The sequence below is a fragment of the Malaya genurostris genome, chromosome 1 (genome assembly GCF_030247185.1).
Source record: "Malaya genurostris strain Urasoe2022 chromosome 1, Malgen_1.1, whole genome shotgun sequence".
In the NCBI taxonomy this organism is placed as follows: Eukaryota; Metazoa; Arthropoda; class Insecta; order Diptera; family Culicidae; genus Malaya; species Malaya genurostris.
Window position 1 is genome coordinate 52,759,478 of NC_080570.1, and position 24,591 is coordinate 52,784,068.

General features: G+C 34.7%; 1 protein-coding gene across 5 annotated transcripts in view; it reads left to right on the forward strand.

The window, feature by feature from the left end:
- Nucleotides 1–24,591, forward strand: part of LOC131439540 (cadherin-87A) — a 764,232-nt gene that overhangs the window by 225,405 nt on the left and 514,236 nt on the right. Inside the window, exons 1-2 of one of the 5 annotated variants that reach the window (XM_058610682.1) lie at nucleotides 3,708–4,306; nucleotides 4,384–4,972. The exons of 3 other annotated variants lie outside the window; for them this stretch is intronic. In XM_058610682.1, the coding sequence (XP_058466665.1) occupies nucleotides 4,819–4,972 (154 nt within the window). In that variant the 5' untranslated portion in view covers nucleotides 3,708–4,306; nucleotides 4,384–4,818. Of the gene's footprint in view, nucleotides 1–3,707; nucleotides 4,307–4,383; nucleotides 4,973–24,591 lie in introns of those variants that run through there. One more of the 5 variants, XM_058610691.1, reaches the window with a different exon arrangement.

The following is a 24,591-nucleotide window of genomic DNA, read 5'->3' on the forward strand; positions in this document are numbered from 1 at the left end:
GTTTTTAGTTTTTAGTTTTTAGTTTTTAGTTTTTAGTTTTTAGTTTTTAGTTTTTAGTTTTTAGTTTTTAGTTTTTAGTTTTTAGTTTTTAGTTTTTAGTTTTTAGTTTTTAGTTTTTAGTTTTTAGTTTTTAGTTTTTAGTTTTTAGTTTTTAGTTTTTAGTTTTTAGTTTTTAGTTTTTAGTTTTTAGTTTTTAGTTTTTAGTTTTTAGTTTTTAGTTTTTAGTTTTTAGTTTTTAGTTTTTAGTTTTTAGTTTTTAGTTTTTAGTTTTTAGTTTTTAGTTTTTAGTTTTTAGTTTTTAGTTTTTAGTTTTTAGTGTTTTTAGTTTTTAGTTTTTAGTTTTTAGTTCTTAGTTTTTAGTTTTTAGTTTTTAGTTTTTAGTTTTTAGTTTTTAGTTTTTAGTTTTTAGTTTTTAGTTTTTAGTTTTTAGTTTTTAGTTTTTAGTTTTTAGTTTTTAGTTTTTAGTTTTTAGTTTTTAGTTTTTAGTTTTTAGTTTTTAGTTTTTAGTTTTTAGTTTTTAGTTTTTAGTTTTTAGTTTTTAGTTTTTAGTTTTTAGTTTTTAGTTTTTAGTTTTTAGTTTTTAGTTTTTAGTTTTTAGTTTTTAGTTTTTAGTTTTTAGTTATTAGTTTTTAGTTTTTAGTTTTTAGTTTTTAGTTTTTAGTTTTTAGTTTTTAGTTTTTAGTTTATAGTTTTTAGTTTTTAGTTTATAGTTTTCAGTTTTTAGTTTTTAGTTTATAGTTTATAGTTTATAGTTTTCAGTTTTCAGTTTTTAGTTTATAGTTTATAGTTTATAGTTTATAGTTTATAGTTTATAGTTTATAGTTTATAGTTTATAGTTTATAGTTTATAGTTTATAGTTTATAGTTTTTAGTTTTTAGTTTTTAGTTTTTAGTTTTTAGCTTTTAAGTTATAGTTTATAGTTCATAGTTTATAGTTTTTAGTTTATAGTTTATAGTTTTCAGTTTTTAGTTTTTAGTTTATAGTTTATAGTTTTCAGTTTTAAGTTTTTAGTTTATAGTTTATAGTTTATAGTTTATAGTTTATAGTTTATAGTTTATAGTTTATAGTTTATAGTTTATAGTTTATAGTTTATAGTTTATAGTTTATAGTTTATAGTTTATAGTTTATAGTTTATAGTTTATAGTTTATAGTTTATAGTTTATAGTTTATAGTTTATAGTTTATAGTTTATAGTTTATAGTTTATAGTTTATAGTTTATAGTTTATAGTTTATAGTTTATAGTTTATAGTTTATAGTTTATAGTTTATAGTTTATAGTTTATAGTTTATAGTTTATAGTTTATAGTTTATAGTTTATAGTTTATAGTTTATAGTTTATAGTTTATAGTTTATAGTTTATAGTTTATAGTTTATAGTTTATAGTTTATAGTTTATAGTTTATAGTTTATAGTTTATAGTTTATAGTTTATAGTTTATAGTTTATAGTTTATAGTTTATAGTTTATAGTTTATAGTTTATAGTTTATAGTTTATAGTTTATAGTTTATAGTTTATAGTTTATAGTTTATAGTTTATAGTTTATAGTTTATAGTTTATAGTTTATAGTTTATAGTTTATAGTTTATAGTTTATAGTTTATAGTTTATAGTTTATAGTTTATAGTTTATAGTTTATAGTTTATAGTTTATAGTTTATAGTTTATAGTTTATAGTTTATAGTTTATAGTTTATAGTTTATAGTTTATAGTTTATAGTTTATAGTTTATAGTTTATAGTTTATAGTTTATAGTTTATAGTTTATAGTTTATAGTTTATAGTTTATAGTTTATAGTTTATAGTTTATAGTTTATAGTTTATAGTTTATAGTTTATAGTTTATAGTTTATAGTTTATAGTTTATAGTTTATAGTTTATAGTTTATAGTTTATAGTTTATAGTTTATAGTTTATAGTTTATAGTTTATAGTTTATAGTTTATAGTTTATAGTTTATAGTTTATAGTTTATAGTTTATAGTTTATAGTTTATAGTTTATAGTTTATAGTTTATAGTTTATAGTTTATAGTTTATAGTTTATAGTTTATAGTTTATAGTTTATAGTTTATAGTTTATAGTTTATAGTTTATAGTTTATAGTTTATAGTTTATAGTTTATAGTTTATAGTTTATAGTTTATAGTTTATAGTTTATAGTTTATAGTTTATAGTTTATAGTTTATAGTTTATAGTTTATAGTTTATAGTTTATAGTTTATAGTTTATAGTTTATAGTTTATAGTTTATAGTTTATAGTTTATAGTTTATAGTTTATAGTTTATAGTTTATAGTTTATAGTTTATAGTTTATAGTTTATAGTTTATAGTTTATAGTTTATAGTTTATAGTTTATAGTTTATAGTTTATAGTTTATAGTTTATAGTTTATAGTTTATAGTTTATAGTTTATAGTTTATAGTTTATAGTTTATAGTTTATAGTTTATAGTTTATAGTTTATAGTTTATAGTTTATAGTTTATAGTTTATAGTTTATAGTTTATAGTTTATAGTTTATAGTTTATAGTTTATAGTTTATAGTTTATAGTTTATAGTTTATAGTTTATAGTTTATAGTTTATAGTTTATAGTTTATAGTTTATAGTTTATAGTTTATAGTTTATAGTTTATAGTTTATAGTTTATAGTTTATAGTTTATAGTTTATAGTTTATAGTTTATAGTTTATAGTTTATAGTTTATAGTTTATAGTTTATAGTTTATAGTTTATAGTTTATAGTTTATAGTTTATAGTTTATAGTTTATAGTTTATAGTTTATAGTTTATAGTTTATAGTTTATAGTTTATAGTTTATAGTTTATAGTTTATAGTTTATAATTTTAAGATTCAAGTTTAAATTTAAAGATTAAATAAATGTTTTACTCTAAGTCAATGCACAAAGTCTTATCTTAAACAACGTGCTCAGTTCTTATAGCTTTTGAAATATAAGGCTCAAACGAGGCAGTTGAGCTTCAACTGTAACGTACGTTTTTTCCTGTAAGACGAATACGGGTGTTCATGCGATGTTTATTACGGCCGCCACTTCGAAGGGGAGGTTCACCTGTCTAAGGGCGGCTTGATGCGCAAATAACGCCGTCAGTGAGAGAGCGGCTTTGTTGAAAGTGTTTCTCTCGGCGGCTTGTTTTGTCATTACAGCGAATGATTTCCTCCACGTTAATAATTTTAAATATGTCGAATTTTTTAAGTTAAATTAAACGATTGGAAATTTATATGTTTGATTTTCTTAACATTATATTGTGCTAGAATTAGTTCTTTGAAAAATGACAACGGTCGAAATTTTCGTAAACAAATCTTCCCCTCTCGGTCTGCAACAGAGTCCTTCTCATGCAACACATGCGCAAGAGTAGCTCAACCGTTGGTAGCAACTATGCCCACCGATCTCGATGGTAAATTGAGTGAGCATCGTTCGAGCGAACTGTTTTATGAATGGGAGCGATTCGTTCCACTCCGATCCAAAAGTTAGGCTGAAGCCCCACGTTGTCCAATCGTCTTGAGATGAGAAAGAGAGTTTGCGGGACCTTTCTCGTTCCGGTATCCTGTTGGCTATGCTGCTGTTACTGCTGATGAGGACGACGGTTGCGATGGCGGTGGGTGGTGGTAACGTCGAGAGCAGTGTGTTTTGATATGACACTCGAGTTCTTCTACAAATCTACATCCCACATTAGCGCCGGGCACCTTTCGTCGATAGCGGAGTTCGTTCAGTCGACGACGCGATTTCGTTCGAGTTGGATCGGAAAATTCTCACGGTGAAAAAGCACGCTCGGATAGCCAGATCCTGGTCGTGGCAGTATCGTCTATCTGGTGAAAATGGGCAAATTCCGTTCGGAAGAAGTGTTTTTCCCTGTCACGAGGCCCAAGTGGTAGGAGGAAAAAAATAACAATTGGATGATCTATCGAAGCGTTAAATTTGACGGGGTACAATTTTCCGGCGATTGGTTGGTGAAGTGCGTAAATTTTTCACACGAACCGTGTGTGTTTGCTGTGGTGATTGTGTTGTCTGAGGTTTTCGGATCCGAGGCTTTGGTGCGACAATAAAAGCCGCGAGGAAACACGGTTTAAGTTGAAACTTAGTTGATTCGTGGCGTGGTTCTATCGAGCACCTTCTGAGATTTGGTCCTTATTCTCACGTCGGTAGCTGAGGTGCGCTGTTCCACGCTAACAATAGGAAGAAGTTTCGGTATTAATTCTTCAACTAAAGTTCGTGTTGTTCTTTCATTCCGTGCGAAAGTTGAAGCCGCCTGGAATCACCTGCTTCTGGAAGTCTTTGGTAATCCACCGGCGGTCGGTCGCGAGACACCAGCAAGCGGTGGGTGAGAAAAAGACGATTCCTCGTGGCAGTGTGTCTGTCTGTCGGAAGATGAGCAATGAATATTTTATATGCAGGTTTGTTTTTGTGTCCCAGTCTAGCTCGGTCGGCCTGTGAGGTCGCCGTGTCTCAGGAAAAGGTGAATAAAATTATCATCCTCGTGCACCCCGGTGAAGAAGAAGGTTTGCACAGAAAGAAAAGCAAATCATTATTATTATTATTATCATCATCGTTGGAGAGTGGAGTAAAAAATGTATAATTGAAAAGTGTTCTGCCGCCGAGAAGTTGGCAAGAAGTCAGAAGAACAAATTTAGCAAAGCTAGCTACTATCGCTCGTTTCTTGTCCGAAGGAGCTGTGAAATTCTGAAGGAAAATAGTAATAAAGCAAAAAAAAGGAAAGAAGAGTGAATGATTTATTCAGTAGATTCGTCCTTCGTTGTAGCGGCAGCAACGATGGGAAAAATTGTGATGAAAGATATGCAACTGTAAATCAAGCGGAACGGCGAATATGAATGCAGAAGCAGTTTTCATCATCGCGGTTGTCTTCCCACGGAAGTGTCCACGAGTGCACCAGTAGCGGAACGTTCGGAGGGATATTTCCAGCGCCGAGTGCACGAGAGACTACTAGCAGCCGTGTGCGGGCTGTGAAGGCTGAAAGTTCAAAAGGTGATTTAATTTTGCACTCGAGCGCAGCGCAAATACCGGGCTAACATCTGGGATGGGAAGGCATCCGTGATTTCGTAGTTCGTTATTTGTGACCTCGCATCGGGTCTTCCTGTTTCTCTTTCTCTCTGTCTGCTGGACTGCTTGTCATTTTCCCGAGTGGCATCGGGGACAATTTGAATACCGCCTGGAAGATGATAGTTGCCGGATGAATTGGTTTTCGGGGCACTCGGAAATTTTCGTTTTATTCTTTTTTGTTTGAATTTGCGAGTGCATTTCGGTAGCGTATTTCATTTCGGAAGTTGCGGGGCAAACATTCTCGTCTTAACTGAAATCAGATAAGCAAAAAACGAATTGCGGGATCCCGTCTGGGTTATTGTTTGGTGAGTGCAAAACGTGGTATCACGGATGTGGAAATCATCGTCGTGTAGAAGTGGAGTTTAATTGTTTAAAGAAACTTGCTGGTTGTTTCGAATCTTGCTTTTAGATTCGTAAGTTCATAAGTTAATTGCTCAGGAAGAGATTCCGGATAAGCCGGAGAAATTCTCATCTTTAACTTTCATTCGTCGAAAGACTACTTGACTGACAAAAGATAATTGGTTCCCTCACAATTGTAATGCAAATAAAATGTAATAATAATTTTATATTGAAGATTTCGACGGAATATTATATGTTGTAGGTTATAAATTTCGGCTTAGCAGTATATTTTTTTAAATTAAAACAAATTATGTTAGATTTATCCCCTGAAGATGATGGAAACCCAGCGTAGAAACGTCGGAGTAATCGAACATAATATGTTTTAATTAAAAAAAAAGCAGACTGCTAAGCCGAAAATTATAACCTACAACACAATAATGATTTTCAGAATTGAACGGTTTCGGCCTCTCAAAACTCGAGGCCAGCTTAACAAACTTTTAATTTGTGATTAAAACCACAAAAAACTAGAACTTTTTTTATCGGAATCCGAGAATCCTACATTTGGTAAACTCGTTCATTTTTGGCTATTAGATCTGTCAGTTTAAAAGTGTCCGAATTTATCTGCCTATAGAGTTGTTCGAATGTTTGATAGTGCGCAGAACGAAACCGGTTCTGTTTCCCAACCAGACACGCTTCACTCGAGCCTATGTCTAAAAAATAGCTTCGTCCTATAAAACAGTGGCGTCTCGTGAAAAAATTCACGGGTTGCACTGCTTATGTGATATATCAAATGTAACAATTTGTTGTAAGCTTGTGTTCATCAATACAACAAAAAAAACGAATTCGGCCCTCTGCACGCCGAGCAAATTCGTCAATAAAACCGCTTCAAAGTTGCAATTGAGACAGCCATTTGTTTTCAACAGCCATAAACATGAGCCACTGAAGCCTCTCCTGAAGGTATGCATACAAGTTCTTACAAGGCCAAACTGGACAGAGAACAACAAATCTTTGAGCTGCACTGAGTAATTTCTTGTTTTCTTGAATCTGTGCATTAACTCATGTACATGGAAAAAACACAAACACAGCGATAAGAGGTATTTCCAATATTAAGTGAGATGTGCATAATTGAACACAATTTCGGTGCACAAGACAAAAAACATTAGATTATATCCTCGATAATTAGTATTGGAAGCTAAATTAACAACCTAACAGAAGCTTTCGAATGAATCTGAATCTTTTGAAATCGATTATTTCATTTCCGAGAAATTTAGTTGTATTGAAAAACACTGGGATTTGTCGGTTAGGACACATATAGCATTACATATCTCGAACCGGAAATGTTCACCATAACTCTTCCAAATTTGCTTTCAAATAAGCCTAAGTTTATCGAAATTCGTTGAGTCATCTTCTAGAAAATTCGGCCGATGGAAAATGTACGGTCAGTCGGTTACGTCACTTATGCTATTTTATCTTCATAACCGGAGCAACCATTCGGTTTTCGAAGTTCCTTCAAAATTCAATAGTAGCTAGTATGCACTGCCATATCCGAGAGAATTGAACAGTTAAAAAACAACGCGTTCTGTCGATTATGTCACTTATACCATTATATCTCCGGAAATCACAGCTATTTTACCTTTGAAATGGGTCCACAATGAAATAGTAGCTTTCAAACGTTCTTATACTTCTTACTGAAGTCTCTCTAAACGATGCTTTGACGAACTTGCTTTCATTTGAATCTAAGATTATGAAAAACGGCTTAGACTAGGCAAGTCGGATTTTTAGAATTACTCGATTATTTAATAATCGAGTATAATTTTCAAACTAATCGAATAAATTTAATCGGTTATCTGAATTATTAATCGATTACTCGAATAATTATTCGATTATTGTTACGGGATTTTTTGAATTTTTCGATTAGCTCAATAATCAAATATTAGTTTCAAACTAATCGATTAAAGATTACTCAATCAATAGTCCAAATCGATTACTTGATTAATTGATCGATATTACATCCCTAGCTCAGACTCTTTGAGAAATCGGAATATCGAACCACTATTTCAGGTACGTCCAGAACCGGAAAGTGTGCACCAGTATAACTGAAGTTAGATTATTTGAGCCCTATTCGACAAAATCTACAAACTAGAGAAAAGTTAGATACATGTTCATTTATGAAAAAACAAACTCCTGGAATCAAAATTTTTGTATTAATCGCCTATTTCGGAACAAAAGTCGTATCAAGATTAAATTCATGTATTTAATATGCTATTGTAATACCTTTCATTTGAATCTAAGTTTGTGAAAATCGGCTCAGCTATCTCTGAAAAAAGTAAGTGCATAAAATTCCATTTATTAGGCATATCACCCTGTAGCTCCGGAACCGGAAGTCGGATTTGAAGAAATTTCAGGAAACTCGTATGGGACTACGAGACCTTTCATTTAAATTCAAGTTTGTGAATGTTGGTTCAGCCAAGTGAAGGGAGTGCATTAATATACACAAATACACACACACACACATACACACACATACAGACATTTGCTGATCTCAACAAACTGATTCGAGTGGTGCATGATAAAATACTTAAAAAATCCTTATCGAATCAAACACTGATAAAAATTGACTTTATAAACTCAAAATCGATTAATAATAAAACCTACTTTCGACTTTCATACAATTTTGTCACAAGGTAGATGGTTATGTTCCCTACCAACCGTTTGTACATTACAAGATTAGCACTTGTAAATAAAACGTTTTCTAACAAAAAAAATTTTTCTTGTTAAAACTGAATTTTTTCATCGAAAACTAAACTAAACTGAAAGTCTTCAGCATCCAAGATTCCAACGAAACTCAATTTGTGAGAAAATTTCATTGAATACCTTATTGCTAAGTTGTTTGATATTAGCAAAAAATATCAGTACTAGATACGAAAACAGTATTTGTTAGAATTTTTGGTTTCGGAGATATGACGTAAATATAAATGACGTAACCGACAAAACGCGTTGTTTTTTGTACCGCGCAAGTTTCTCGAAGATGACTGAACCGATTTTAACAAGCTTAGGCTCGTTTGTAAGCTACTATTGGGCCATTGATCAAGTTCGAAGATTAAATGACTGCGACTTCTGGTTCCTGAGATATAATGGTATAAGTGACGTAACCGACATAACACGTTGTTTTTTTCCGCTCTCATATATAAGGGTGCCAATATTCTGGGATCACCTCTAATTTCGTAAAGCGCTAGTGCTCAAAATTTTAAGCAGCTCGAAAAAAGTCCCCATGCAAAATTTGAACTAATTCGTATATGGGTAAGGGATGCGTAGCTCAATTTGTGACAAAGTGAACAAGTCCAGAAAGTTTTATTCAAATCAGTGAAGGTACTGCCAACATTTGTTCGAGTTTTCGCGAAATTCGTCATGAGTAACGCTTGTATCCGTACTTTATTTTACAGTATTTACTGTATCTTCGACCCAAATACTGTGTACTGTTTTTTACCCTCAAATGTACTGTATTTTTAATTTGTAGCTACTGTATTTTTACACTGAAATGTACTGTAATTTCCACACGGAAAATTAATACAAAATTTTAAGTCTTTAACGCATTGAATTTCGATTTGTGGTAGAACAAAACATCAGGAAGTACAATAACAACACGTAGCGAATGTGAATGTAAGTACATGCAAATAACAATTTTTCCATTAATCATTCTTGTTCAGAGCGCATCACAAAAAAAAACAGAATAATTGAGGGCTAAAACAACTGGCGGAGGGGTTGCTATAGTGAAATGACTACAAATGAACGCCGTGGCGCCCGAGCACAGCTGAACATGCTCGGTTTCTTTGTTCAATTAGACTATTTTTTCTTGTGTTTCACATGCAGGATAGTTTAATTGGCAAAACGGTTTACCCGGATAGGAGCCAGCTACGTGTTCGAGTCCCGTCTCTGCGGTGGCTTTTAACATACGTGGTTTTTGTCACATAGTTGTATTCGCATGTCATTTTTTCAATCTGTTTTTCTCGTAAGATGCTGATCAAATTTATTCGCTGGTGATTTTTATTCACTATTTTAAGAAAAATGCGTACTGTAAAATGTATTGTATTTTCTCGATTTTTACGCCAGATGTACTGTTTTTTTGTAAAAATATATGTACGAGCGTTAGTGATGAGGCATAGATTCCAGAGTCGGCCTATTTTTTTTTCGTTACAACCAGATACAACCAGATCTTGACGTTTCGTGCTTTTTTAAGACAAAACGAAAAAATCGCATAACTTTAAAAAATTAACATTAAACAAATTCGCAAAGCTTTGAAATTTCGCATAAAATAGACACTTAAAAAACCGCATATTTACTTTTATTTATTTGATTTTTACATACACTTTTGTCAAAAAAAATTCCCCGGTACTGTTTCCCAACCAGACACGCTTCGTTGCGTCCAATACCCAACCCTAAAAAAGTTGCTTCGTCCGAGGAAATCGTTTACGACCGAACGCAATTCTTATGGTTATTTGCTCAGCTCACGTTTTTTTCCACGTGAGTTGCACTAAGAACTGGACTTGTAATATGGTTAGGCATTTGGCTATTACTTTGCATCATCCAAAGTGTTTGTAATCTGATTATAAAAAAAAAAATTTAATTCTGTCCACGAAAAATACAATCGATTTCGATCGAATTGTTACTGTAAATTCTAATAAAAAAATGCGTGAGATAGCTGAGCAAGGCAGTATGTTTATCGTTGTGCATGAACATTAGACCATGAGAACGCTTTGCTTACTGATTGAAAGCAGTGTTTGGTCATGTTTTCAAGCAATAAAACAAATTTTTTGCATTGATATGTGACAATAGATGAACCATGGATCCATCATTTCACTTCGGGTTCAAAACGATCTGAGTGGACATCAGCCGGCGTATCACGTCGTTGGCGTATAAAATGCATAACAGTCAGCTGGGATGGCTTCAGTATTTTGGGATGCATAGGCTGTTATCTTGATAGTGGATACTCAATTCAGTTCTCCGATCATTTTTATTGCATTAGTTACAGAGCGGATCCGACCAGATTCAACCGGAAGTCGCCATCTAGACGTGCGAGTAGATCGGACTTTGGCACTACGAAAGCCAAATTTTGATGCGTTGATACACTTACTTCCATGCTCCATTGTTACCGCTGAAAATGTCGAAATCGACTAAAAGGCATGGTGCTACACACACATCTGTAAAATGCGAGGTGTGTCGTTTCAAAATAGATTATTACTGTAAATTAAGACTCAAACTCAAAATTTTCTGATCGGTTTCAAGTATAGTTACGGTTCCCTAAATAGCAATAATTAAATCTCCAAGTGAACCCAAATCAGCTGCCAGGATTCCGGGATGTTTGATTCCATCACGAACCGTAGTTATCAAAATAGTGACACGGTAAAGCTTCTATTAAGCTGTTTACGCAAATTTCAACCGAAATCAATTACAACTCGTAAACGTCCCCGAATCATCGTGCTATTTATTTATGATGCTGGCCTAATATCATTCCATTCGATTGCCGAAACATGATATTATTCGTGTCGTGTCTACCCGGTTACTCATCTCGCCGTCAGCGCCGTGTGCCGGGGTGTGAAGTTTGATTGATGCAACGGGTTTCACTTTTCGCCTATTAAATTTCCATTCCTCGGGGGGTTGTAATTAATTATTACGATGACAGTTTGTTGGAAAATTTTAACGCACTCCCCTGCGAACGATTACGGACGGGAACGCACGTGGTCGTGGTTGGTTATCTGGCCATTTGTGTTCGCTTTGGTCCGATTCAAATGGTCCCAGTGAAATACACTGACCGATGCCGACCGGTTTGTCGATCGGTGATTTTTCTGCAAAAAAACAAAAATTGATTTGATTTGTAATTAATTGATAAATAATGATTGAAAAGCGCGATGTTTCGAATGATTGAATTAAAAAATAAACCACCTGGTATTTCTTGCGCGGAGGGGCTCGGGAGGCGAGGCCATGCTCGACGGAGTCAGCTTTATCAAAAGCACAGAATAATTCCAGTTGAAATGGTTTTACAATAACAGTATCCGATGCTATTTTTGCCGTTTATTTTCGTTTTTGTTGCATTCCGCTTGATAAGGCTATCTGCATATTTTTTTTTACTGTTGCAAATACACCCGGGAGGGAGGTTAACATAATAACGTTGCACTGTTTTAATTGCAAATTATCACAGACGATTGACAAAGTTGATGTTTTTATCGATTAAAAGTTTTGAATTGCCGTTGTAAATTGAAGCAAATAATCCAATTGTGATGACGTGTTGGACAGAAATCAGCGTGCGTTCCGAATGATTTTCAAGTTTACGAGGAGGTACGTATTATTCTCATATAAATCATGTGGGAAATTCGTAATCAAGGGCCAACACACATAACACCTAATTCAATAAATCGTGTGACTGACACATAGATGACGCTATCATTGTTAAATCTATATGAAGTTTATGAAGTACCAACTTTCAAAAGACTATGCGTGAAATAACTTTTCGATTCGTGAAAAAAGTGACAGCCATTTCAGTGAAGTTACTTTAAAAAAATCAAAACTGTATTAAAAAAACCTGTAAAAACGGTATAAACTCAGCAATGGCTCCCAAAGTATTATTCGGACTCTTCTACATCGAATTTTATTTTTGGTTTGATGTATTCAAACCTGGTTTTCCATACACCGATGATGGTGAACGTTCGGGTCATTCAATTGAGGTAGATACTCAAGAAAAATAAAAAAAATGCATGAGATAGCTGAGGCCGTAAAGATATCGGAAGACAATGGCAATGAGAACACTCGTTTCAAAGTGGGTATCGCGTTTACTCAAAAAGTCAATCAAAAACACTTTCGTGATGATGATTGAAAGCAGTGTTTGGCCATGTTTTTAAGTAATAAATCATATTTTTTGCATTGATATGTGACAATGGATGAACCATGGATCTATCATTTTACTTCGGATTCACAACGATCGTCATCTGAGTCGAAAGTGGCCTGCGACTGACGTCCATAGCGTTCAAAGGCATAACAGTCAGCTGGTAAGGTTATGGCTTCGGTTCGGATGCATGGGCAGCGATGCCAGATAGTGTCATTTTCGTAGATTGGCATTTTTCTCGGAAGCTCTCGCGGGGAAAAGTTTTTTTTTGCTCGCCAGACAAAACTTGTTTCCGTAGTTCTCCGTCGATAAATTTTAATTTCCGTAGATTTCCGTAGAAAAAACCCAATTTACGCAGATTTTGTCTACGGATCCGTAGATCCGTAGAAAATGTACGAATCCGTAGATCTACGGAGATTTCCGTAGATCTGACATCGCTGTGCATGGGCTGAAACCTTCATCGACTATCTTGAGAAAGGATACTCAACCTGTTCTCCGATAATTTTTTATTGCATTAGTTATACAGCAGATCAAACCAGATTCTAGGCGTGCGAGTAGGTCGGATTTTCACGACACGAGAGCCTAATTTTGATGCGTTGATACACTTGCTTCAACGCCCTATTTTTTACAACTGAAGTAAAAATATTCAAATCCAATAAGGGATATGATGCTACACTCACATCTGTAAAATGAGAGGTGTGTCGTTTTTAAACTGAATTATGTACCTTCGGGTTCGTGAGAATAAGTTCAATAAATTAAAAAGTATCGAACAGTACTTGTGTTTTTGAACGTTTGTGAAAATTTTTCTGTTGTGATAAGATGAACATTATTAGGCCTTTGGACAAAAACGCTTAAGTCAATAATATTCGAATGTTGATTTTGTTCGGGCCAATGGAGCAATGCCAATCTGGTATTTTATTTTTAATATCCTGCGTTCATGAACCAGCTTTAGTATTGTTTTCGACTGTTATGAGTATTTTCAGTTTATGTAACCGAAAGTTTATTTGCCTTGTGAAAAAATCAGAAACCTAATCAAATCCGGCGTGTCGGTCTTCATTGGACCGTTTTCAAGGAATCGACAATCATGGCGTTTATTTGGCGTTGAACGCATACTGGCCACAATTTATCTAAAATATAATTGCGAACATTTAATCGGTTTATCATATGTCTAATGTTTGTTTAAAATTACCCGCAAACAAGCACTATCGGCGCCACTGCACTACTGAACGCAATTAGGAACAAGATTTGAAAATTTGCGAATAATTGGTTTATCGGTGATATTCGTCACCGCAATTGACGCTTTTAGCAGTGCGTCGATGCTTTTATTTGTTTATTTGTCAATTCTTACTAGAAGCCGGGAAAAGCCTACTGGAGCTGAAATTATCTAATCTTTTTCTCCGGTAGGCATAAAACCTCCTCTTCTTTTATACGAGCAATATTAGCAATACCCTAATGGTACATGAAATAGTTATAATAACAATTTGAACTTGAAACATTTCTTCAGCTATTTGGAAAATAGCTCATCTGAATAGATACGGAATCATGAAATAGTATTTTGTCATATTTCAAAAGAAATAAAAATTAAAGTCCTGAGAGCAATTGTACTGTACTCATACTTTTTGCAAATATTGGGTGATAAAAAAAATAGCGATAGGAACTCACAAATTGAGTTTAATTGGATTCTTGGATGGTTATGTCTTTCAGTTTAGATTAGTTTTCTATAAAAATACACTGGATAAAACTTCTTTGAACGAATATACAAAATATGTTTTTTCCACCCTTATGCATCGGGGCCAAATCGGCTACATTATAAAATCTCATGATAATGTTGTTTACATCTACAAACATTCATGAATGTTTATAAAGCAAATAGTCCGTCAACAAATATTGTTTGAAAATTATTTATTTTATTATTACAAAAACAATTCATTCCATTCGTTGTAATTCTTTAACATTTCCGTAAAATAAAATGAACAATTTTCTAACGATCAATTGTTGACGAAATATTGGTTTTATAAATTTTCATGTTTGTTAAGGTAAACGGCATTATCACGAGATTATATAAAGTACGTACCCCGCGATGGCTGTCACTCCCGGTTTCGGAGATATCATCGTATAAATGACGTAACTGACAAAACGAGCTATTTTTTCTCCGCTCAATTTTCTCGGGAATGACTAAGATAATTTCATCGAGCTTAGGCTCGTTCAAAAGCTACTATTGGGTCATTGATCAAGTTTGAAGATGAACTAGCTATCATTATGACGGTATAAGTGACGTAACCGACGAAGCGCACATTTTATTTTCTGCACAATTTTTTCGGAGATGGCTGAACAAATTTCCACAAGCGTAGGCTCTTTCGAAAAGTACTACTGGGTTTTTGATCGAGATCGAAGATAAACTTGCTATAACATCCAGTTCCGAAGATATAATGGTATAAATGACGTGACCGTCAAAACAAACTTTTTTCTCTCCGCTCAAAGAGGGTTCAACCGGTTTCTACATGTTCAGACTCGTTTGAAAGGTACTTATGAGTTGTGGTCAAGTTTGAAGATGAATTTGCTGTCACTCCTAGTGAGATAATCGTATAAATGACGTAACCGACAAATCGCGTTTTTTTTTCTGTCGGCAAATTTGTTTCAGAATGTTACCAATGATCAAGTTCAAATGTATCATTACTAATACTTTTGGTTTAAATAATGTTGTCGGATATGAGACGCAAGCGCTAAAGCTCGCTCTTGTGAACTAACCGAATCAATTTGAATTTTTGTTTGTTTTTAGAAACTATCAGCCCTAATTTCTGTCATAAAAATGATTTAAAATGTGCAAAAAGTATGTATAATGATACTTTTTTTTTTTTTTTTATTTGTTTAAGGACCTTTTAAACTTTGTCATTCAGGTCCGTATAATGATACTGTTGAAAGGACTAGAGAAAGACATTATCACTCCACTAGCTGAAGTTTTTTTTATTTATTTTTAATCTTTCCCTTTCTTATTATTATGTTCTATTTATATTTTATCTTATATCTTTTGTTTTTATATGAAAATTTTCATACTTCATTGATTTTCTTTATTCATGTTTAACGCTCTAAATTTATTCTACGAAAAACTGTACATTTTTGATCAAAATCAATGAAATACAATACATCGACTTTGAAAAATACATTATTTTTCACAGTACGCATTTTAAATAACAGTAGTGAATAAAAAACAAAAGAGAATATTTATCAGATGATTTATTTTCACAATCTCATTTTTTTAGTTGTAAATAAGACTTACTGTACCATGGGGCGCCTTTTCAAAATTTACCTTCTGACAGAGTGATAAGTTTTTGATCGTGAATATCTCTTGTTGTATCTAACGTATTAACATAATTTTTGCTACATGCCATTGGAAATATGATCAACAATTTATGGTAAAATTTTCAGGTGTATGACATAACCGTAAATAATTGTTTGGTATAAACGAGTATCAAAGAGGAAAACTCATGACGTGACGTGAACTTTCTCATATTTTTAACTCAGTGATCTGTAGAAGGATTTAAATAATATAACTACCAATAGATTTGAAATTTTTCAACTGGAACGTGTATTGCAATAACATTGAAGTGTTCCAATAGTACACTATTGAAAAACCAGCCAATAAGAACGCGTTCTGAGGAAGAGAAAAAAAAATATGCTACTGTACAACTGCATCGGTATGAAAGATTAACGTTCCACTTTTTCCCATCATTTTCTGAGCAACGGTTGTCGAAGCAAGAAATACGGGAGAGAAACATAAAAAATCTTACAACCGTTTGGAATGGAGCGAGCGCCGAACAACAAAATTGTGCCGAAGCACACTGCAAAACCACACCAAAAGCCTACCAATGGAAGCAATCAGTCGTTATGGGAGCGCTTCTTAGTTAAGTTGTCCGGAATTTGAGTCGGAATTCATAGTGAATTTCAAATGCACCGACTAATTTCTACCGAAATTGATTGTTTTATCTTTTTTGGAATCCAATTGGAAATCACAATGAATTCTGAGTCACATTTCGGATGAGTTTACCAAGTGTACACGCCAAGAGCCATCTCAGATCTAAATGTAGATTCTGTTGGTCGTAACAATTTAAGGCACTTTTCAGTCTCACAGATCATAATTAAAAATAATTGAATTTTCTCTATTTCCTATCAAAAGCAAAACAAACTAAAAGATTCAACAAAAAGGGAAGTTGAAAAAGTTTGCGCTGTCACTAACACAGCCAGTTACGACGGTCAACGCTCTCACGTAATGCGAAAATGAAAGTATTGGTATAGAAAACATTTTTATACTAGCATGGGTGTCGTTTTTAAATATGCCGTGCGAAACAGGGTTGCCACATATACAGGTTAATTTGTATTTTATTTCTTCTGAATATACAGATTCAAATGAGACGAAAGGAAAGAATTTCTCAACACCGCTAAAAATCCAAATTTGTTTAAAAATGGTCACAGACCTAACTGGAGGACGTGAATACGAAAATTATTTATTATTATTATTTAGCCATGCAATGATTCTGTACACTAAGAATCGGCTGCGAAGTCTGTTGAAACGGAAAGGCCAAATTCCACAAAAGGAATGTAATGCCAAGACTTTGCTTTGACCTTCAGTTATGTCTGTGATATTCTCCACCCGTCTTTTTATTTTTATTTTTTAAGGGATTTTTTAGGTCAATGTATACTAAAAAAATGCACGAATTAATTATCAAACATTGTTGCACCAAACTTCACATTGTTTTTTTGAGAAACGGATATTTTTGATGATGATAATTATTATGTAGTGTATTTTTCTGTATTTAGCAAAATTGCTGCGTCTCGCTCTGAACAGGAATAAATAATGCGAAAACCTTGATGAAATAGACAAATCTATTAGTTGTTTGCGTGTATTTATGTTCGCTACGTGTTGTCACTGTTCATCCTAACGTTTTGCATTGTGTCAAATCGAAATTCGACGCGTTTATTTGTTTATTTGGATCAGAGAAAAGCCCGGTGGAGTTAGTTTCAGTTAAACTTACTCTCCAACAGGCATAAAACCTCCCTTTTTTTGCAAATAGTATTTCTAAACTAACTAAAACTAATTAGATAGTAACCCTAGGAATAATTTCTTGACAACGTTTCGTGATAGATTAAAGTCGAATGAATTGGAACAGTGGTTGAATGTTCGGCATATGCTGGCAAAAGGCTGGTTGTACCCATAATTAGTTCTAGCATAGGGGAAAAGAATAGTTTCGAAGATTACGGCGATGGATATCAACTTGTGAATGCTGTAAGAGCTCGAAGCAGTCTATTCTTGATTGGAGGAGATCAGCCACAAAAGTAGCCTTGCTGACATCGCGACGGACAGATTACAAATCAAGGTCAATCAGTTTGCATCTGGCATGGTAACTTGGAAGGTTCCAAGGGTTTCTCCAAGGAAGCTGACGCAGAGCAATTTCGTTGAATTGCTTCAATGCGTTGGATATGGTTTTGGTAGTACTGTGACCAGACAACCGAGGCGTATTCGAGCGTAGAGCGAACTAAGGCACAATATACATATAATTTCAAGCAATGTACATCATCGAATTCTTTAGTAACGCGGAAAATGAATCCTAGCAGCTTGGAGGCTTTGGAGATGGTAAACTCAATGTGCTCCTTGTAATATAACTTAGAGTCCAGGAGGACACCAAGGTCCTTCCGTTCCAGAACAATTTGTGAAATATTATAGTCGATACTGACTACAGACTGTTTGCGACTAAAAGAGATGACGGAGCATTTGGAGGCGTTCAAGACCATTCTGTTGATATTACACCAGCTAGTCAAATTGTTCAACTGCTCTTGTAGGAACTTTGCGTCAGCTGGGGATTTGATGACATGAAATAATTTGAATTCATCGTCGAACGATAGTTTCATGCACTTGATCGAAAAATTTAGATCGTTGAGATAAAGTAAAAATATAAACGGTCCAAGGTGACTTCCTAAAGGAACTCCCGAGGTAACAGGGAATGGTAAAGTTGCACAGTCTCTTATTTTCACTATCATTTCGCGACCAGTAAGATATGAGTGAAGCCAATTCAGAAATGACCCGTTAAATCCTAGTCTATTTAACTTTGAGATTGTTATGTGATGATTAATCTTATAACATAACAATCTCAAAGTTAAATAGACTAGGATTTAACGGATCATTTCTGAATTGGCTTCACTCATATCTTACTGGTGGTGGAAAGATAGCGCTAGAGACTTAAAATTGTGTATTTATTTTTTGTTATGTGAAAAATACGGTAGATTCCAATGGAAAAGTACTGTATAAATTAATGTAAAGTACATTTGAAGGTATAAAAGTACGCTGTATTTATGTCGAAAATACAGCACAATACTGTAGAATACAGTACGGATACGAGTGTTATTCATGTTTCATTTCTTATCCTACTCCGATATATTGGTTTCTCTCTTATTCAAACTGTTAACCATATTTAAGACCATCGTCCAGGTACCATGCGCGCGGGTGATGTTAGGAAATTTTCGATGGAAATTTTGAAAAATTTGCAAATCCAAAAACATACAGACCTTTTGAAATACTTTTATAGATCTACAGAATGAAAATGGCTGGAAAATTCGGAGGATTTTCCGAGTCTTATCAAAAATAGCTCTGAAAAATGAGTGTTTTTGTGATCTTTCACAATTTTCTGGGAAAATAATGCGATGACATAATTTTTTTTTTTGAATATACCTTATGATGGATACAAAGATTACATTCGGACACATTTTTGGAAAACCTTTTCACGCTTTTCATAGAAAATCCACGAATTTCAAAAATTTCCACGAAATCGGTTATATGAAATTCGTTGATTTTCCATGAAAAGCGTGAAAAGGTTTTTCAAAAATGTTTCCAAATGTGATCCTTGTTGCCAGCATACGGTTTTTTTGAAAAAAAAAAATCATTCAATCGAATTATTTTTTCAAAAAATTGTGAAAAATTACAAAAAAAGTTCATTTTTTCAGTGCTATTTTCGATAAGACTCGGAAAATCCTCCGAATTTTCCATCCATTTTCACCCTGTAGATAGATAAAAGTATTTCAAAGGTCTGTATGTTTTTGGTTTTGTCAAATTTTTCAAAATTTCCTAAAACCACCCGCACGCATGGTACTTGGACGATGGCCTTAACTTGTTTAATAGGTGATGTTTTTCTTTTATTCATTGATGTTTCTCTTCAGTTGCTTTTCTTATCTCATCAACTGTTGCTTTTCTTATCTCATCAATCTGTTTGTACCTCTTATCTTCTTGATTTTCCTCGGTTGATTCATAGTCTGAAATTTCGATACTTTTCTTGGCGTATATTGGTTCAGTTTTTCTTCTCAATCTTTTCTTATTCTTTATTAGCTCAATCCTATCTCGTTCCGTCACTTCGTCGTTATTTTCTATATTTTGTTTCAATAAGTTCTCTCATGTAAAGCGGGGTCGTTCTTCTATTTTTTATTTCCTCATTTTTCGTGTCATACGCAGTTGGTGGTCTTTTTTCCTTTACATTATATGACCAGAAACTGTATGTAGTAATTGAAGTATTTTTCTTCAAAATCAAAAAGAAATTTTTCAAATCGTTAAAAAAAATCAAACGGTTAGGAATGCTATAATTGAAAATTAAAAAAATTGAAAACAAAATGGTTCGAAAAAGTGCTAAATATTAAATGAAGGACAGACCTTCACAGCAAGCACTTCTGTCTAGGTTTATTCATTTTATTCGGTAAATTCAATTATATCATTCAGCTTGTACGGATAGCAAAAAGTTACTCGGTCGTTCGGTAAATTATCAAATATGACTTCATGTCACATGACTGAACCTCCAATAACCGGTTATAGCAGTTGACACCAATACGGGTTTGAAAGTCTATGTCTCTTGGAAACAGTAATTTTCAACTTATTTTTTTTATTTGTCAAAAGAATCCATTCTACGGTTATAGTCCGATTTCAATAAAGTTTTTTTTCAAAAATAAAAGGTAACAATTTTGCCGAATAATTTCCAAATTTGAAACGATTTGCTGACAAGAGAAAGTACGTTTCCGCTTATTTATTTGATTGATTAGAAATTTTCTGCCATTGCTAGGATTGTCGTCATCTGGGAGGAAAAAAAGTTTCCTTTGTCCGTCCGAATTTTTACCATTAAACGCTTAGAACGACAATCGGCGCCAATCGACGTTACCGGATTCGGTCCACTAATCCAGCTTCCGTCGCAAGCCAATAATTTTGGGAGCTTTCCTCCCCTTACTCCCTCCACCGACAAAACCATTCGTCAGTGCAATTCAATCACGACGAGAAACAAGATCAGTCATCAGACGTCAAACAGCTGGATAATTCATTTTGTTAACATTTTGATGTATTGCTTTTTGTTCGGAAACTTTTCCCGGCGATTTACACAATTTGTCATACCCTTCACTTGGCCCGAAACACCGCGCCACCACCACCCCACTAGCACCGGGGATCGGATCGTAACCGGCACCGGATGTCGGTGGAGTGGGCAGCATTCGGGAACCGAAAAGAAAATTGCCATTTTCCCGATTGAATAAGATCAAACTTTGCCATCCCGGATGGTCTGGCCGGAACCGAAAGCCAACAGCCCGGCGGACCGTGATGGCGAAATTAATGAAACCCAAGCGGTGGGATCAAGGGGGGCTCGCGCACTGTACCGATAAAATATCTGCTGTGATTTATCATCGAACGATTCCGAATAAAAAGAAAAGCGTCTGCTGCTGCTGCGGGAAGTTTCCAACTGGTCCGTTTGGCGTCACGGAAAATCGCAAGAGAATCAAAAGTTGAGTGCGATTGAGGCAATAAAACTTTTCGTCAGGATGAGGCAAAATTCTTCAGCCCGGAAGGACGGGCAAATGGGCCGCCGTTCATCATTGGCACCCCCCGGGGCGGTGGGAAGGGCGAGAAGCTGGCTCACGCCGTCGGTTGTCGAGAGTCGGAACGGAACGGGCAGGAAAATGAAACGTAATACTATTCACAGTTTCCGCCGCTCAGTGAGTTGCTGTTGCTGCCGTTGGCAGAGGTTTGCAGCCATTGGCACCGAGGGAAAACGAACCGATCATCAATTACAACTCGACAAAAGTCAAAATTTGTCCTTGTCGTGATTTGCTCTTCGCAGTGTCACGGAATTGTGAGAGGGAGCAAAAAAAAAATTAGCCTGAGTCGAATGGAAACAAAATGAAGACCGGGAAAAGTATCGGTTTATCAAACAATCAGAGAAACCGGCGCGGGGAGTGGACAGGAGCAAAAAAAGGAACATCCGGATGTTCTCGCTGAATCCATTTAATCACTGATTGTTGTGGCGTTAAAAACGTTTCTGCCGCCACCGGGTTTTTTTGTTGTCTTCCTTCCGCAGAGCGCGACCGTGTTGAGCAACAACAGAAACCGAGAAGTCGTCTGTTTGTGCGAACAATTTACCGTCATTGTTGCGACAGGAAAATAAACAGTAATTGGTGAAGGTTAATTTAATACTGTGTTGATTGCATGGATCGTGAATCGAAAATCAAAACACTTGGTATCTAATGTTTCGATGCGGAACTAGGTTGCTTATTTAACGTACAACCTACTCCTTACGGTGGAGATATTTTACCTAACCTAGTCAGCAGCAGTATGAGCTTCAACCGGTGCGTACAAAGTGTCACGTGCGTGTTTCGCACTTCTTAATCAGGTTGCCTTCTGGAACCTGGTCCCACATGTACCAGAGTACAGTAGTTGGTAGCGCACCTTCACGATAAGGAGAAGATTATAGGTTTTGATTTATCTTTTATTGGTCTATGTAGGACGTTTATCCTGAACTACTTCGCAGTCTCGGATATCGACCGGCGTTTCTTTGCTGGTGAACAGTTACCCCAAATGTTAAATTTGAAAGGCATTTTTAACATCGCATCCACAGAAAGAAAAGATGAAACTTACACGGCATGTAAACGGATTGTACTATGAAATAGACATCAGTTGAAACGAAAATCTGATTAAAAACCATGATTGATGTAAAATTACATTAAAATTCATTTAGTTTTTCATTGAACAAGACTGTATATTCACAAACTGCTTCGTTTTGTAATGCAATTTTCCATTCAATTGCCTGCTCCAAATATGTGCATGAAAATAAATGTAAAACCACAAACTATTTTTATCTGTGTCGTAACAGACAACAGGAATGTTGGAAAGAGCACTGGTGTTCTTATAAAGAAATAAAAATAGGTTAATACTTGGATTTACTCGGAATATGAGCAATTTTCCCAGTCCCGCAACACATATCCTGTCTGCAAGTTGAATGAAACTACACAGCTAGGAAGACGTTTCGTCTTAGACTCGCCAGTGCAGAGCAGTTCAAATTAAACTGCCTTATGCAAAACTCGGCAGTTCAATTTGAACCGCTAAGCAGACGTAATGTTAACGCTATTGGCGAAAAACTTTTCTTAATTGCGCTGAAGCACAATGTCTAATCTGATGTCTTGACGGAAAACGCAATTGGCGACATTACGCCGATCACAGTTTTTTTGAAAATTTAGGGGTTTTTGTTAAAAACCCATTTTTGTGCTGTAGAAATCCGAAAGGTCCCAAAATGACTCAAGCTGCCGTCGTCGATATTGTTCACCTCTTTAAAACGATTCACCCACTTACTCACAAACTGTTTCGACTTTTGCTTTTATTTTGCCGCGGCAGCTTGGGTCATTATGTACCCTTCGGGTGCGAGCACATAAAAATTGCTTCGAAGCGCGAAGCGTGCGCGGTACTCATTTGGAAAAAAAATGCTAAGCTCTTTTGCAAGTCGGACACAAGTGCATATTATCAGGAATCGGAACTAATTGGCTCAAGTGGCACGTTTCCCTTGTTATTAGGAGATTTGTGCATTGCCGTGGCTTCTCATCATTTTCCTGATGAGGAGGGAAGGATAAAAGGAATATAGAAGGGCATCATGAAATGAGAACAGTACAAAACAAAAAGAAACAAATCGTTCTGCATCCCCGAAAGGTGCCGAACGATCTGCAGGTGCCAAAATGCACAGTTAATAAATCCTCCAGCCCCCGTAGCATTCCCGTAAGAATGTAGAAAGATCCGCAGTTTGTATGAGCTGAAGTAATTTTGGCACCCCATAATGGATACCAAACGAACTCCTAGAACCTTTTAAGAAAAGGATTCATTCACTCCAGGAAGAACGATGATCCCCTCTGACTATACCTCCATACCACATTTAGTGGTGAGAAATGATAGAATATCCTTTAATTTTAGCTCTCCATACATAGACTCAACCAATATATACCCCAAGTAGCAGATGTAACTTATAGAAATTTCAAGATGTTCTTTCAGAATTATTATTCACGTTATATATGTTCAGTAAGATTTTTAAACATATTGAAACCGGTTATCACTGTGAAGCATATCACCAACTTATTCATGTTGCACTAGCAGTTATAGAAGTTCTGCAAAAATGTTCACATCGTCATGTAAAAAGGAAGTAGCTATAACAATTATGCAACTTATCAATAATTTTCCAAATGACTGTCATAATTGTATCGGACACAATATATGTCGAAATGATTACATGCTCTCTGCAAAATAAAAATTAATGCCACTGTTACCATATAGGGTAAAGTGTTATAATATGCCCCCCTTAAGAAAACATTGAGATATTTCCAAGTGTATTGATATATTTTCCTCGAGAATGTAAGTATTTCATTGCAATATGGATGAGGAACATAATTTTCAATGACTCCAATAGAAAAGATGAGAATTGATTGATATAAACACATTCTCCAAAACGGCCACATTCTTATTTTTTTCGCTCGCCTCAGACATAATGCCCCAGCAGCCGTAAAATATGTCTCACAACAAATCAGTGGCATGACACACAACAAAAGACATTTTATCCCACAACAATGATGCATTATGCTTCTTGAAATGTCCATAAAGTTACTGTTTTGAGATAATCAGTATGTCAAAGAAAACATCTATTTAGTCGACGCAAAACCTTACATCGAAAAACTGCAAAATGAAATTTTTAGTTTTCTCATACTTTCCTGCAAACGACAACCACCAAACTTGCATAGCAGAAAGATCCTACGAAAAGATAGTGTTAGTGATAAAACTTTGGTTCAGAAAAGTCTTCAATGCTTAAGAAAGGAAAGGGGGCATTTTGGCTAGCAGGGGCGCTTTATAAGACTTTCCCCTATGCCGTATTGGAAAATATTGTAGAAAAATTCTTTTCAAAGCGCTTTAATTTAAGGTAGCGCTTCGCCGTGGTCACGGGAGTTCGCTGCCTATCCCGGGGTTTTACGCACTTTACCCAAAATAGTGAGAAAACGGGGAAGA